This window comes from Denticeps clupeoides, chromosome 17 (genome assembly GCF_900700375.1).
Source record: "Denticeps clupeoides chromosome 17, fDenClu1.1, whole genome shotgun sequence".
In the NCBI taxonomy this organism is placed as follows: domain Eukaryota; kingdom Metazoa; phylum Chordata; class Actinopteri; order Clupeiformes; family Denticipitidae; genus Denticeps; species Denticeps clupeoides.
In genome coordinates this window covers 7550675-7566164 of record NC_041723.1, presented here as the reverse complement: position 1 = coordinate 7566164, position 15490 = coordinate 7550675, and the positions used below count along the sequence as shown (strand labels likewise).

General features: G+C 45.4%; 2 protein-coding genes across 4 annotated transcripts in view; both read left to right on the top strand.

The window, feature by feature from the left end:
- Positions 1 to 9862, top strand: part of lrriq1 (leucine-rich repeats and IQ motif containing 1) — a 28631-nt gene extending 18769 nt beyond the window's left edge. For 2 of the 3 annotated variants that reach the window (XM_028958336.1, XM_028958335.1), the window contains 5 exons: positions 1131 to 1217; positions 4948 to 5068; positions 5154 to 5214; positions 5419 to 5533; positions 7579 to 9862. In XM_028958336.1, coding sequence (XP_028814169.1) covers positions 1131 to 1217; positions 4948 to 5068; positions 5154 to 5214; positions 5419 to 5533; positions 7579 to 7712 — 518 coding nt within the window. In that variant the 3' untranslated portion in view covers positions 7713 to 9862. Of the gene's footprint in view, positions 1 to 1130; positions 1218 to 1467; positions 1626 to 4947; positions 5069 to 5153; positions 5215 to 5418; positions 5534 to 7578 lie in introns of those variants that run through there. The other variant, XR_003742877.1, reaches the window with a different exon arrangement.
- Positions 9863 to 9979: 117 nt separating this feature from the next.
- alx1 (ALX homeobox 1) lies at positions 9980 to 15213 on the top strand. Its single transcript, XM_028958339.1, has 4 exons — positions 9980 to 11869; positions 12298 to 12602; positions 12924 to 13052; positions 14236 to 15213. Exons 1-4 carry the CDS (start codon positions 11683 to 11685, stop codon positions 14587 to 14589), a joined length of 975 nt encoding a protein of 324 aa, XP_028814172.1. The 5' UTR covers positions 9980 to 11682; the 3' UTR covers positions 14590 to 15213.
- Positions 15214 to 15490: the final 277 nt, after the last annotated feature.

Here is a 15490-nt window from a genome sequence, read left to right as displayed (position 1 = left end):
TCTGTATTCATAGTTGGGGTCCTAGTGAACCGGAATTGATCTCTTCATCGATGGTAACTTGAAAGCACGTTGTAAGTCGCTCTGGATAGGGGCGTCTGCCAAATGCCGTAAATGTAAATGTGTCTTGAGCAAGACAATGAGCAAGTGTTTCCAGGGGAACTGTCCCTGCTACTACTGACTGTAAGACACTCTGGATAAGGGTGTCTCATAAATGCTGTAAATATAAATGTGTGTCTCTGTAGGATATCTAAAATAAAACTGCATGGTTTCTGAGATATTACTGCTCTGTCATTCTGGATGACCCTGATTGTGTTACTGCTAATAAGCAATCGGCAGCTTTATCTCACCATACCAATATATGATTTATGATGCTTTTGGATGGAGTGATATTTATAGTATAATGCACACCGGACTGCAGGGAGTTGCGCTCCGATGTGAGCGCTATTGAAGATTAGCTGGAATGTAAGCTAACGTGCCCCAGAGGTGAGGCACTCGGGCCCGGCTCAGGAAAGATGGCCTTAATGAAAAAAGCCCCCTTTTCCAAACACTGCCTTGCTCTATGGGACTGTTATTGTTTTCCTTTTGGCTCTTTGGTCAGTGGTCGTGTCACAATAGCAAAGGGCCTTTCCTCCTCGTGAATCCTAATCAAACATAACAGAGAGCAGCTCCCTTTTGCTTTTTCTTTGCCCTGTCATGTTCCATTGGCTCGAAGCAGAGAGCAGTCGCAGGAAATGGCTTTTCCGAACCGTTTTGGGTTCCAGCAACCCAGTCTCCCAGGACCAGGAGACGTTTCTCATTACCGCAAGTGACTGACGCAAAAACTGCTGCTCTGCCTAGCTTACCTCAGCGGCCGTTGCCCAGAGACGGTAGCCCCGGCCCGGCTCTGGGTTCACTCACAGCCCCGCTTTGATCAGGGCCGGGACGGCGTGGCTCTAATGCCAGAGATCCAATCGTGTTCCTCAGTCTGTGATCCAGACCTGAGTGTCATTTGTTGTAGTACAGCTGCAGGTTTTCCTAATAGGAAGTGAAGCTTTTGTTCCCCGTCCCCCCCAAGCGCTTGGCCCCCTTGCACGCTTGTGTGTTTGGTGCCGCTTTCGGATGATTGTGTCCGTCTTCTCTCTCTGCTATAGATCCAGACGTCCGTCTGGCCCTGTTCCAGAGTCACTGTGGCCAGAGCGTCCCCCCCGGAGGAACCGAGAGGAGGGAGATCTTTCAAGGTAAGGTTCAGGCCACGCTTTGCACGTAACGACAACAGCTCAACGAATGTCAAGTGCTGTCAACACATCAGTCCTCTTGTCAGTCAACTGACATCCAGAGGTAAACAGCGAGGTCTCTGAACGCAGCGAATGGACAGTATCTACCTTTTGTGTGCCCCTCTGCAAAATTAAATGCACATGATGGGTTGTAAATAGTCGTCCGTGAAGTTGTTTGGGGTGAGGGAGGGTAAACAAGATGATTGTGTTTCAGGAGGGCTTTGTAGAGCACTGGAAGTGTGAAATTGAGTTAAGGACAGAGGAGGTGAGCCACCGAGGGGTTCCAGACTGAAAAAGGACTCCTGTCTTCAACCCTGCACGTTTGCGAAACCGGCTGGGATAACAGAGATGCAAGAGATGAAAGGGGAAAAGGTAGAACCCCACTTCGTGCCGGAAAAAAAAAAGAAAAGAAAAGGGGAGTATTTTCTCCTTTCATGCAAAGCATCCCTCTGTTTTTGCATCTCCTCCGCTGGTCCCCTGGCGTTTGTAAGCCGATACCCATTTTCAAGTGGCTTACTTCATGTCCAGCACATCCACAAAGAGAGGCTGGGTAAAATAAACACGACAGACTCAGATATCTCGGAAAGAATCTGTCACGGCTTCGGGGGGGCTAATCACCTCCAGAAGGGGTCTTGGACTCGGCGGCTGAAACGTAAGCCCTTGTCGGGGATCGCAGCAGAGCCCGAGGCAGTGTGCATCCCAGGGGGGCGGAGCTGGTGCCTTCTACAGGTCAGCACCAGGGGTGAGCGGGCAGCACAAGCCAGTCCGGCTCAGAGAGAGAGAGAGAGAGAGAGAGGGAAAGGGGTGCTGTATGGCTACTCATTATTTTTAGGTGACACTTAATCATGATTTTTGGTGATAAATTTACATTTTCCCCCTTGTTATAACATGTATGTGTGTGTGTGCGCATGTGTGTATGCGTGTGTATGCTTTAGGGGTGTTACATGTCTTTTGACAAACATGATGATCTCATGTCATTTATTCTCAGCTGACCTGTACAACTGCACACACTGCAGGAATGGAGAGAGTGTGTGCCATCTGGCGAACCTCAGCGTAACGTAATAAGCAGCTATGGCAGAGCAAGAGCCGAGTTATAATGCCATGCGTGTAAGACCAGATATTTTTATATATGTTGGTATAGGGGAGGAGGACCAACAATGAGCAAATTCACTAAAATAGATTGAGTCTGTGACAACGCTCTCCTGTTCAAACAAATTTGTGTCAAGAAGTCAAAGCTGAGCGAGAACTCGGAAAAAACTGTCAAGGAATTGTTTTTATTAGACGTTATATACATGATTATTAATGCCAGTGTTTTTCTGTTGGGCAGGCCAATTCCTAATATATTGAAAATATATTTTAATAACTGAGGATATTTGTGCTCGAGGACATTGATTTATTTGATGTCCCTCTTATTGATTTTTACAAAGTGTTAAGTTGTCGAAATGGTTGGTTCACTCTGCCACCTGCTGCAGATAAAAGCCACACTTGTTGTTGAAGCTCATTTCATTAAGATCTACCTGCTGTATGTATGTATTGGATTGTATTAATTGTGGATGGTTGTAAAGTAATTTGTATTAGGTCAGTATTCAGGATGAGTGTGTGTGTGTACGTGGGTATGTGCTGACCGCCGGGTGACCGTGTGCAGTTGCTCTCTGGAGGTGAGGGTTTGACCCGAGACAGAGAAGGGCAGGAGACAGAGCCTAGCGATAAAAGAGATGACCTTCCCCTTCTGTCTGCTAATGCCACCTCACATACACTGAGCCCCATGGGCATGCCCCTATCTCTCTCTCTCTCTCTCTCTCTCTCTCTCTCACACACACACACACACACACACACACAAATACACTTACTCAGCCACACTCTTACACACATTTGTACAGAGATACACGCATGTATAACACACAAAACTGTATTTTAGCTGTGAAAAAGAATTCTCTCAAATTTCTTAAAAAAAGTTTTTTTGAGTCAGCAGTTTTGGGTTTGTTGTAGAGATTTGAAATTTTAATTGCCCTGTTCATTTCTTGTTCGGCATCAACTGTGTTTGACCTAACTTCAGTTTTGCTGTGTGGATGTGTGTGGTGTGTGTACCTGCTTTCTGATAGAAGTGTCTCTCTAGGGGGTCCGCGGCTCTACTCTGCTTTTCCGGCTGTGAGAGGGAGCTGAGTGGTGGCCTGAATAAGTCAATTCTTTGATTCTCTGATAGGGCGATGGGCTCCACTGTGACCTCCAGGCCAGCTAATGTGCTTAAGAGCCTGTCTAACAGCCATGACTCCTGGGCCCTGACATCCTGAGGCCCCTGGCAGTGGACAGGGGACACGTGTGTGTGTGTGTGTGTGTGTGTTAGTGTGTGTCATTGCGTGTGCCTAGGCCTCTTAACTATGTTAATGCTACACGTACAATTTATAAGCAGTTGGATACTTAAGGATGAGTAACAAGTGTCAGGGAGATGAATGAAAAATGTGTTTTTTATTCAACTGAATTGAACTATGTTTTTACTGAAACTGATCACGTATTTTAATAATTTGCTTGACTGACATTATATACAGGAGGTTTGTTTAATTCAATTATATGTTATGTCTGTGCCTCGCTTTCTGAGGTGTGGTGATCAGGTGTTATATTACTTTACACTAATTGTTTTATTGATAAAAAGCAGAAGAAAAATGTAAAATAATAGTTAAATAGCGGACAGCCCTGTTTTGAGATGAAAGGGTATATTCAGCATTCAGCATATTCAGCATTTCTTTACTGTTTCCTTAAAACAGACAAGCTGGTTTTAAAGAGCACGCTCTTTATTTTATAACCATTAGTGTGAACATTGCTTTCTGTCCACTCAGCCTCTGGGGACAAATTAATCATTTGACATTTTTATTGGATTTGCAATTAACCCGTGACAACTGTAAGCAATAAACCTTCTCTGGCCTCTTCTGTTAGACAAAACCATGAAAATGAGTTAAATAAATGCCTCATTAGTTCCAGTGCCGGCCTGTCAAAAGCCGTTATCAGTGCACACGCATCTTCGGCCGTCCGGCTCTCGGCTGAGCGGGGCAGTGTTTACTTTAAATTACGGCCTCATCGTGTAAAATCCGCGCGGCCGTAAATCACGTGCCTGTTTCCTCCGAAGCAGAAACAGAAAGAAAATGAAGAAGAAGAAGGAAAAAAAGATTTACATCGCATCCCATTAAAAAAATAAAATAAAATAATTTAAATTAGGGCCCTTGAAGGGCCTTTCCTCCCTAAAAAACAGGCCCTTGTCAACTGCCCGTTCGGATTGTTAGAGTAATGCTCCTCTGAACTCCTGCCAGCACGCGGCCTCCTTAAACCCCAGCATAAACACCCTGATCTGCAGAGACTCAGCAAGCTCACTGTTGCATTTTTTTTTTTTCTCTTCTTACCTCCTCTGACTCTTTTCTTGTCCGCCCGCATTGGCATGTTTGTTTATTTGTCCGTGGGACGCTGTCTTGAGCTGCTTGCGCCCCCCTCTCTAAACTGTTTATTTCATCCATTAAGTGGCCGGCCACCGCGCAGAGACGTTCCTTCTCCGATTCTGTAGGAGGCTTTCCTCGAGTTCCCACCCTGTCTAGTTTTTTTTTTCTGTCCCTTTCCACACATGGCACAGTGAAGGTTTAAGTGATTGTGACAGACGAACAGAAATAATCCCGTCTGACGTTTGTTTGATGTTTTATGTCAAACGCAGCTCGCCAGGCGGAGCAGGAGGCCGGCGGTGAGGCGAGAGCTGAGCGAAGGGGATCCTACGCACAGGCCGACCAGTCAGACTGGAGCTCCGCTGCCACCCGCCCCTCACCTTTGTCCCCCAGGTGACACGGCAGACTGAAGTGCGCTGGTCGTGATGGAGACGGTAGCTTTGTGTGACTGTAACTATGGTAACCTGTGCTCTTGCAGCGAGCGTTTCCTCCCCGAGATGGATTCTGCCGTTCTGAGGGGAGGAAGGGTGCAGCTTGTGGTGAGAGCGCTTATTTAACTTCACTCCTCCCTCTGCTGCTGACAGCTTGTCAACTGTCTGTCTGCTTATCTTCACATTCTCCTTTATTCATCACTTACAATCCATCAATACCCACAATTCACCTTACTGTGATGTCATAGATTCACAAATGCCACAGGCTGTGTGAATTTCTGTGTGTGTGTGTGTGTGTTTACATGTTTTCAGGCTGTTCCAAGTTCCAGACATCTTCCAGACCCATCAATGGGACTGTGGCCCGGTGCTGCTGAAGTCCCTCAGAAAGGAAACACTCCGGTTCGGAGAAACTCAGCTGAACATCCAAGTACGCTTTTAACCCACATTCAGAGAGTTACTCATTTTGCATCAAAAGAGTCAGGAATTTGATCTTAATCACTGAACTGTAACTTTTTTATTTCATTTTAGACTTTTGTTTAGGTTTATGTTGATCCATTTATCTCATTTAGACTTTGAGTCAGCTTTGGGGTTTTCTGAAATAAATAAAGAAATAGCTGTTCCTAATGGAGGTAGAACTACTCACCCAGTCTCTTCACTAACTTCCATTTCTGATAATACTGAAGATGTGGTGTTACTTTGGTAAGATGCTCCATGCATCAAGCCTTATTTAGTCCTACTAAAGTACAGCATTATAACACAAAAAAACAACTAGTTCATAGCAGAATTCAGGGAACAAAAATGGAAAGATGTTACAATAAAAATGTTCATATAAAATAAATTATTTTTCAAAATAATCAACAGTGATAACAATAGATAGATACTTATCAGTTTCAGGTCAACTAAGAATGTGTCAAATGAGATGTGTGTGTGTGGCTTGTAAAGTGCACTATTGGCCTTGTTTCTGGGTTCAGGCAGTGCAAGGTCGAGTGGGGGGCAGATGGGATGACTCTGTCAGCAGGAAGTGGGTGAAAACGCCCTTTCAGTCAGTCCGGCATGACTGGCCCTACTGTCAGGGGGGGCATCCTGGCCAGCAGGCAGACTGACAATGATGCTACTGAGAGAGATAGAGACGGGCAGGATTCAGCAGACAGGCACTCGCTGCACCGCCACCGAAGGGCCATGAAGGCCAACACAGTTTCTCCTAATGGGGTCAAATTAAACTCAGATGACAGTTTCCAAATGGGATCCACGAGGACGCAGCACAGTTTACAGGTAGTGCTGGCACCAGCCTGGGAAAACACGGCAGAACATTGAAGTCTCTGTGCTGGACTTATCTCTCCGCGCATTCGTTGCACCGCCAGAGTCCTCTTAAAACCAATGTATGTACACACACACACACACACACACACACGCGTATACACACAGAACTCATATAATTCAATACCAGTGTAATCTGCACCATTTATTCCGGTGACTGGATTTCATGGCTGTTGCCAGCTCACCTGAACATAAATCATTTTTTTTTAAAAACCCTGGCCCCCGGGCCGCGGCCCGAGGGGGCGTTTAACAGCAGGCCGCCCCCTCCTCGCAAGGAAAACGAAGTCGCAGGCTTAAGTGGTGCAGATTAAAATCAGCGCTTTAGTGCTTCAGTGCTCGGGCACGGTGTGGTTGCACCCGGCCTCATGCTTTAAGGACACCGCCAGGGACTCTGTAAACACTTTCATAACCTGCGGCAACACGATACCCAACCTCATGCCGGGGCGTTGCCATACAGCGCATTTTCTCCGACCCACAAATACTTTTTTCACTGCGCGCTCACAGGCGGCCGCTTCGGCTGCATATCTGGGACCTCAATTTTGTCCTCATGTGAATCTAATGGGAGGCAAATAGCTGAAGACAATTTGTTTAGTCGCAGTGGTTTAAGTGAAACATTTGTGGTCTTATATGTGTTCCAGTTGCATCAAATGATTATTTCTTTCAAGCGCTTCGTGATAAATCTATAACCCCTGCGATTTGAGACATGTCACGAAATGCGCTTCGGCACTCTATGTGATAGGCTTCCATCTGTTGTCGAGCGTTGCCTCTTGCCGTGCTGGCATTCGGGCCGGTGGGTCACCTGTAGAGTACCCTGGCCCCCCCTGTGCCCGTCCCCGCTGCTCGGCCGGCCCTGGCGGGGGTCCTGCGAGAGCGGCCACTTGGGCTCCACACGTGGAACGCATCAGCCTGGGGAGAAGGCTCGCTTTGTTCCCTGTGTTTGTAAAGATTTGCACTAAGCCCCGTGTGGAATGGAGCCGCCTTTCTGATACAGCGGGCGGCGCAGGGGCAGGGGTGAGGGTCCCGGCGTTCGCCGCAGCCCGGGAGCTGGAAGAGATTTGACTGTGGGTGGGTAGTTGTGTGAAAGGTGGGGTGGCTGCTGCACGCATTTTGAAGATCCACGGTAATTAAAAAATCCTTTTTTTTTTTCTGTTCTAGGAAACGAAGCTCCACCTCCCACAAGAATTCCCTCTGAACCGTTAAGAAAGGAGCGACTCTCGTTCCGGGACAATCCCGTCCAGACCAGTGGCGGATGGGGAGGAGGCAAGAAGCGAGACAAAGTGTTCAAGTAAAACAGCATACGAGCATGTGCCATCCTGACCGAGTCTACCTTGTCGTATTTGTATATCTGCATCTCAACATGTTTTCCGGTGTGATTTCGTTCTCCCCGCGTTCCCCCGCCCTTCCCGTACAACCAGTTGATATCAGATGCTTAAAAATTCCTTGCAGCTGTTGTTTCAACCTGAAAAATGCTCTCCTGCTTCCTCCCTTGAAAGCGAGCTGAAGGCACTGGATGAGGTTATAGCCAAAATACCTGCAGACCTTTAGAATATGTTTATATTTTTTATCCAAAATGTCTATTACTCCTGGACTTTAACCGGGGTGGGTAACGAACGGTGCAAAGACCAAAACACTTCACCAATGGCAAGCCAATGAGGACCAGATTTACTCTTAATCAATGCTGCATTTTTTTGTTTGCCTTAGAATAAAAGACAATTGTCACCATGTAATATATGTTTACTAATGCTTATTAATGAGTGTGGTTAATATATATTTTTTATTTTTATTATTTAAAAACTAAATCAATTACCAACGTCTGTGACTCGTGAACGAAAATCTGCTTTTTTTCATTGGTGTTTACTAGAGTGAAAGTGCTGATAATGCCTTTAATCTGCGTATGCTAATCTTCCCGTTAAAGTATTTGTTGTCCTTTATTAGATTGTGGATCAGGGCAACTTGGTGGGCGATTTGGGATAGTGTGTGTGTGTGTGTGTGTGTGTGTGTGTGTATGTGCACCGCTGTGGTGGGCCCTCTCTGGCTGTCCCTGTGCAGAGAGTAGTGCTGATCCTTGGCCTGGAAATGATAAGTTAATCAGAGGAAAAACAAATAAGCGTGGCTGGAGAGGCTGGCACCCCGTTAGGAAATGCGCGCGGCCTGCCGGCCCTGTCTGCCGCACGCCCGTGTCGCCCGCTTATGTTTAGGCTTCGACTCGGGGCTGGTGGCACCTTGCCCTCCCGATGGGAGGAATGCTTCTCCACGCTGATGCTGAAACCTGCTGCATTCATGCGGAAGGTTGCTGGGCTTTTTTAACACACACTGCGCCTTGGTCATGTGTTCAATTCCGCTTAAACTCCACACTGAGCTGAAAAGTCTTGACAGAACTGGCAATTACTGGTCTCTTCCCTCTTTGGGGACGGCCTGGACGTAATTCATCCCACTTGCGGGATCCGCCCGAGCCGCTGAAGATATCGCCGCTGCAGATACGTGCTGGGTTAGGCAATAAAAGCTAACATGGCTTTGTTTGGCTTTCTAATTATCTGCATTTTATTTAATTACCCATGAACACATTGGAGGGGAAATAAACATGTGTCGTGTTAAAGCCCCTTTTGACAAGAATAGGGCCACCTTACACCACACTCACTGACAGAGGGGCGTCGGCATTAGCTGTGGTCACCCAAATGCCTCTGTCTCTTCACGCCAATGGTTTATTATCTGTTTAATCACTTAAGTGACCCGTGGGGTCATGGGTGACTGACATGGTGTACTTCAACCTGTCCTTTCCGAGGCAAAGACATTGGCAGGCATGATGGGATGATGAAATGTCCTTCTGCTCCCTCTTAAATTGGACTAATTTCATAAAGCACTTAACATCACATGTAGGGTTTCAATGCCATGGAAGCTTTGATGTCACATGAACATGGTTTTGGACACTTGTCTTTAAACAGTGGCGTTATATATATATACCATCATGAGAGGGCATTTAAAACTAATCAACTCGGCACGTAAATGATGCGAAACGAGGCCTATTGTGAACGCCTGGTTTACATTTGTGACATTATCGTACTCTGGGTAAATATATGGATACACTGTTCCTGTTTTGTCCATTAAAGCATAATTGGATCACTCTGGCTCAGGTCAACAAATATTTGATGTTACCCACACTCGGCCATCTAAAAACTGAACCCCATTAGTGTTTTTTTTGTTTTTTTTACCCCTGGGTCCATATAAAATTTTTACATTTCTATGGCCTTGCGTACTTCTGGCATGACAAGCAATGAGATTTATTTATTTTTTGCTTTGTTTCTAAAAATGCTCTTTTTAGAGTTGCTCTTTTGTACCTGTAACATCTTGGCACCTGAAAAAAATCCAGTTTTCTGCATAATTCCAAATATATATTTATTTTAGCTCACCTTAAGTAAAAAATAAATAAAGGAAAGATGTATCCCTGTTACTATTTGTCTGTCAATAATGTATTAGCCCAGTCATCAAAGTTTTTGTGCATGAATACATGATTCCGTACCCTAGAACTGCACTTGGTGTATCAGTGGCCTCAGTAAAAAAAACAATTTTTTTTACTTTTTAGCTTCAAATTGCCCTATTTACAGTACCCAGAGATAGTATTTCTCCTGATCACTTAGTAACATCCGTCATGTTAGATATTGCGCTGAGAAAGATGAGGACATAGAAGGATAGAATTAAGGCGCACAGTGAGAATTCTTAGTAAAAAAAAGCAATCTCATTTTAATTTTTTAGTGTAATTTTAACGGCGTGATCAAAACGAATATACAGGGTCTCCAAATAGTTCGTTAAAGAAATTGGATTTGATCCTAATTTTTCAGTCGGGGTATAATGGATTAGCTCTACAAGCAGATGAAGAAGATGGATCACCCTCGTAAGGGTTTCAGCAACTTTTCTTCCCCGGAGTGGTAAACGTGTGTCAGCATCTGCCATCCATCCCCACGCACGGCAGTAATACGTCGGATTTATTGCATTTTATTTTGGGATTTTAATTTGCAGCAATTGGCCACCAGACGGAACGCCAAGCGCGGCGCCCGGTGCGGGTCAGCTCGCCCCCTCCATCCCGCTACTTCAGAGCGGCCAGATTCATTTGGCTTTTACTTCTTTTGCTTCTTCTTTTTTCTCGTGTGTTCGCCGGACGTTTTAAACGGAGTGCAGTAAAGTTACATAGTAGGTGTTATAATATATATATTTTTTTTACTGGCCTGTAAATAAGATAAAATAAAAAAATATTATGATTATAATGACGTCGGTCGCATTGTTATTAATTAAGTAAAATAAATGTATTATTATGAGTTTTGCACTGGCCATAATATGAGACCCATATTCATTAAGTCATGCTGAAAAGTAGACTATATAAGTACAGTGCCGCATTATCTTTTTTTATTTTTTACATTTAAACATAGATATTCAGTAGTGAGATTCGCGTGATTTTGGGCAGAAGCGAGACTTTCACCAAGTTGAAAAGTTCCCCAGATTCTTATTTTAACACGATTAGCAGAGACTCGCAGCCTTCTGCGGGATTTTAACCCAGAAAATATTCAGATTTAAAAAAAAATTCTCACTCTGTAGGAAAATATCAAAACCGCCTGTTATAATCTTTTCAAAAGAAAAGCAGCGGGGTTATAACACCAATTCAGAACATGACGACGAATTTACGATTTAGAGTAAAGTGCGGATGGTGACTTGCTGGCGGAACGGAACTCATTAACATTAACATATTTTCAAATACAACGATCAATATGCAGAGAAGAAAACAAGAATGACAATAAAGTAGAACCGAAACACACGAAAAATAATAGTAGCAGTAGTAATAACAACAAGAGCAACAATAATATTAGATTACTCATAACTAATAACTAATAATAAATATGATCCTAACATCAACAATACTAACATTAAATATAATTTTATTGTTATTAATAATTAATGGTTGACGTGTCCAAACAACGGCCTGTAAGTTTTTTTTAAGTAAAATAAATAAAAAGTTCACTGTCTGTATTCTTCACAATAGAACAACACCAACATTCTAAGTATTATTAATCTGAATAGTAATGAAGATAAAAGCAAGAAATGTGATGCAACTAGTTGGTTTGATAAGGTTTGCGGGCCGGCTCGGGTGAATATGATCCCGCAGGGGTGGAGTTTTGGACCCCTCCATATTTAAAGTTGCGCAGCCCACTTTCTCCGGACACGTACGCGCAGGAGCCGAGGAGCCTTCTTCTCGCCCGCCTCTGCGGCGCCATGATGGAGTACATGAAGAGTCCGGCGATCAAGGGCGGCGAGTACTACATGGACCAGGTGATGGAGGGCCTGGACGGCGCGCAGTACTACAACAAGAGCTCCCCGAAGTGCGCGCAGGCCTTCAGCCTGCAGAACGGCGAGCGCCACGCCAGACTGGAGCGAACGTCCCCGTGCGACTCGCAGAACGGTGAGGACCCCGCGAACACGCCCATTCTTTTATACACACGCACAGAACTCATATTATCATTATCAAATACTATCATTTTATACACGAGTTGCTATTGAAGTGGTGGCTGCATTTTATATTTATGTCGAGTTAGTTCTGGTTGATGAGATAAACCTTCAACTTTGAATTACAGTAACAGTTTGTGTCCCTGCAGTGTCTCACGTCCCGAGTGTGTGTTGGCTTTGACACCTTTCAATGATTTAAATGGATTTATAGCGCGTCGCCTTAATGGCACATGAAATACAAAATAATATCCTGTAACATTTGTTATTAAAAAAAAAAAAGTTTTTATCATTCATGAATTAAAAAACAAATCCAATTACGATTTTATTTATCATTAAACATTGCAGAAATTGAACTTTTTTTTTTTATTTTTCCTCCATCCACAGCAAAGTACTGCGCGGCGAAAAGCGAGGAGGACGGCCTGCACCCCGACCTCTCCCGGCCCCTGGAGAACTGCTGCGCCCTCGGCGCGTCCCCGGCCGCCGCGGCCTCGGAGGACGCCGACCCGGACGAGGCGGCGGAGAAGTGCGACAGCAACGTGACCAGCAGCAAGAAGCGGCGCCACCGCACCACCTTCACCAGCGCGCAGCTGGAGGAGCTGGAGAAGGTCTTCCAGAAGACGCACTACCCGGACGTGTACGTGCGGGAGCAGCTCGCCATGAGGACGGAGCTGACGGAGGCCCGGGTGCAGGTCACTTCACGCCCAAATTTACACAAATGTTCAGTGCGATCGTCCACAGTTCGTAACGCTGTACGAGGTTAAATACTTTTAAACACGACGATGCTACAGAGGTTAACATTTACTAATGCTTGTATTTCAGTTTAATTTCAAACACCAATAATAAGCAGAACGAATGCAAAAGTGAGCGGATTAATGTTAACTTTTAACAGCTATGTCAGATGGAGTAGAAATACGTTTATAGCGCTCCTCGCTAGTGCGCATGCGCAGAATCTAATGAGGGCTGGCATGTGGGCGCCGGGTTATGGACCATGCTCTCCTGTGCGGATCCAGGTGTGGTTCCAGAACCGCAGGGCGAAGTGGAGGAAGCGGGAGCGCTACGGGCAGCTGCAGCAGGCCAAGAGCCACTTCACCGCGGCCTACGACATCTCGGTGCTGCCGCGGACAGACGGATACTCCCAGGCAAGAGCGCGGCCACTTTTTACTATTAATACCCTGGAGCCGTGACTTTATCGCGTCTACAAAACATCTGCACTACCGATTAGAATTTAAAACATTAGATTAGTTTCAAATGAGAAAGCACACATCACACTCGCAAAAAAGAAAAAAAGGATAATTACGTAGTCGAACCCACGTTTTTTTTGTTTTTTTTGCTTCTTGAATGAACGTATTAAAATGACAGACTTGCGTTAATGAGCTGGAACTCCCTGATGACGTTCCTCTCTGCATGTATGCAGATGTTCCAGCTACCAGAGTCGTGTACAACATGAACAATGTCTGCACTGGGAGTTTTGACCACTTTCATATCGGTTTGAAGGGGGAAAAATGATTGTTTTGAATGGCAGTGTGCACTTTGTTTTATGTCTAAAAAACGACCTTAGCGCTGAAACCATCCATCCATCCATCTGCGCAAGGGGTGGGACAATAATTCGATCCGGCAATATGCTGTGATGTGTCCTCTGTTCCTGGGTTTGGGTTTAAGCTGATGGGGAAAACACATGCAGGGATTTTCTCTTGGAGATTTTTTGAAACTGCAATATACCGCGTGTTTCGGAGTCAACGTTGCTTTGATGTAATCGCGGGCAACATATCATGATAGCCCATGATCATGTCATTCCCACCACTGTGGGCCATTTAAGGGTCTTGGGTGGAAGGGGAGCAAATCCACATTCAGATTTGGATTTATTGTCCTCCGTCACAGATAATAACAACTTCATTGAAAGATGACTTCATACATCTGTAAGATGAAAACTGATCAGTTTGGTACATTATTCACTTCTCGTGTCAAAATAGCTTCATTCATTCAGGTCTGAGGGTTTTGGGGGACCTCAGAGCTCTGGCTTCCATCCTCTCGAATGCCACTGAAGATATTTAGTTTCTTCTCACATGTTTCCCATATAAACATGAAATAAAGCCATCTCCTTTAATAAAGTTCTCTGAGGTTTCCTATTATGTGGAATAGTGAGAAACGAAAAGGCAGATTTGGGGTACATACCTTGGTTCTTGAAGCATGATAAGACCGAGGCTTGTTTTGTTTCAGTGTATTTGTTGGAACGAAATTGACAAAGATCAGAGTTACATATATGCGCTGCGGACATAGAGTAGGGAAAAAATGGTTTGTAACGTATATGATCCCCCCCTGCAGATTCCCAATAACCTGTGGACGAGCCCCTCTCCCGGTGGCTCGGTGATGTCCTCGTGCATGATCCCGCGAAGCTCGCCGCCGTGCGTCACCTCGCCGTGCGTCACCTCGCCGTACCCCCACTCCCCGTGCGCCAGCGACCACGGCTACGTGGGCTTCCCCAACCACCAGCAGAACCAGTTCGGCGTCAACCACGTCTCCCTCAACAACTTCTTTGCGGATTCCCTCCTGGCACCGGCGCCCAGCGGGCACGCTGCGTTCGAGACCAAACCCGAGCTGGAACGCCGGTCCTCCAGCATAGCGGTGTTGCGCATGAAAGCCAAGGAACACGCAGCTAACATATCCTGGGCCATGTGATCCCCAGCGCCTCCAAACCTTCACACGTTGAACAGGGTAACTAACGAAGATCATATTATCAGTCGTATTTTATCAGTAGCCTAGTACAATTCAGAGGACGGACCGAGCCTGGACCTCTGCTTCATGTGGACTGCGTTGCAGACGATCGGGCCAGAATGACGCTGTTGGACTGACGTGACATTTGTTGTGCGTTTAACCACAATTAAGCACAGGCACAGACTGGAACTGTACACCCCGCTACCAGGGACACAACTGCTCAGCACTACGCACAGCCACATATAGCCATCAATTCCTCCAATGGGTTGGTTTTATTCTTGGTAACCATTTACTTTTAACATCTTTATTAATAGTATTGTTAATAATAATAATTGCATATGTTATCATTATTTGTACTTATGCAATAGTATAAATGAATCAGATTAATCTGATTATGATGGCAGAAAACATATGCTAAATATAAAACCAGGTTGAGCTAGTTATGCACCTAGCACAATACAGCAGGGACAGTGGTGGCCTAGTGGTTAAGGAAGCGGCCCCGTAATCAAAAGGTACCGGTTTCAGTCCCGAACCGCCAAGGCGCCACTGAGGTGTCACTAAGCAAAGCACCATCCCCACACACTGCTCCCCAGGCGCCGGTCATGACCACTCACTGCTCACCAAGGGTTAAAAGCAGAGGACACATTTTGTTGTGTCACCGTGTGCTGTGCTGCAGTGTATCACAATGACAATCACTTCACTCTCACTTTTTCACTTTCACCAGCTGAAACATGACAAGCAAGATGCATGTCAGGTTTGGAGTCAGTGGGATGCGGTCCAGGCCAAGTCTCAAATGAATATCCCTCCCCTCCCTAATCACTCCTCTGAAGACGGTTTAAATGTGTAACGGTTGTCATGGCAACCG

Coding starts and splice junctions, on each gene's coding strand:
- alx1 (XM_028958339.1), top strand. CDS start 11,683: ATGATGGAGTACATGAAGAGTCCGGCGATCAAGGGCGGCGAGTACTAC. Junction 12,603..12,923: donor TGACGGAGGCCCGGGTGCAG/GTCACTTCACGC, acceptor GTGCGGATCCAG/GTGTGGTTCCAGAACCGCAG. Junction 13,053..14,235: donor GGACAGACGGATACTCCCAG/GCAAGAGCGCGG, acceptor CCCCCCCTGCAG/ATTCCCAATAACCTGTGGAC.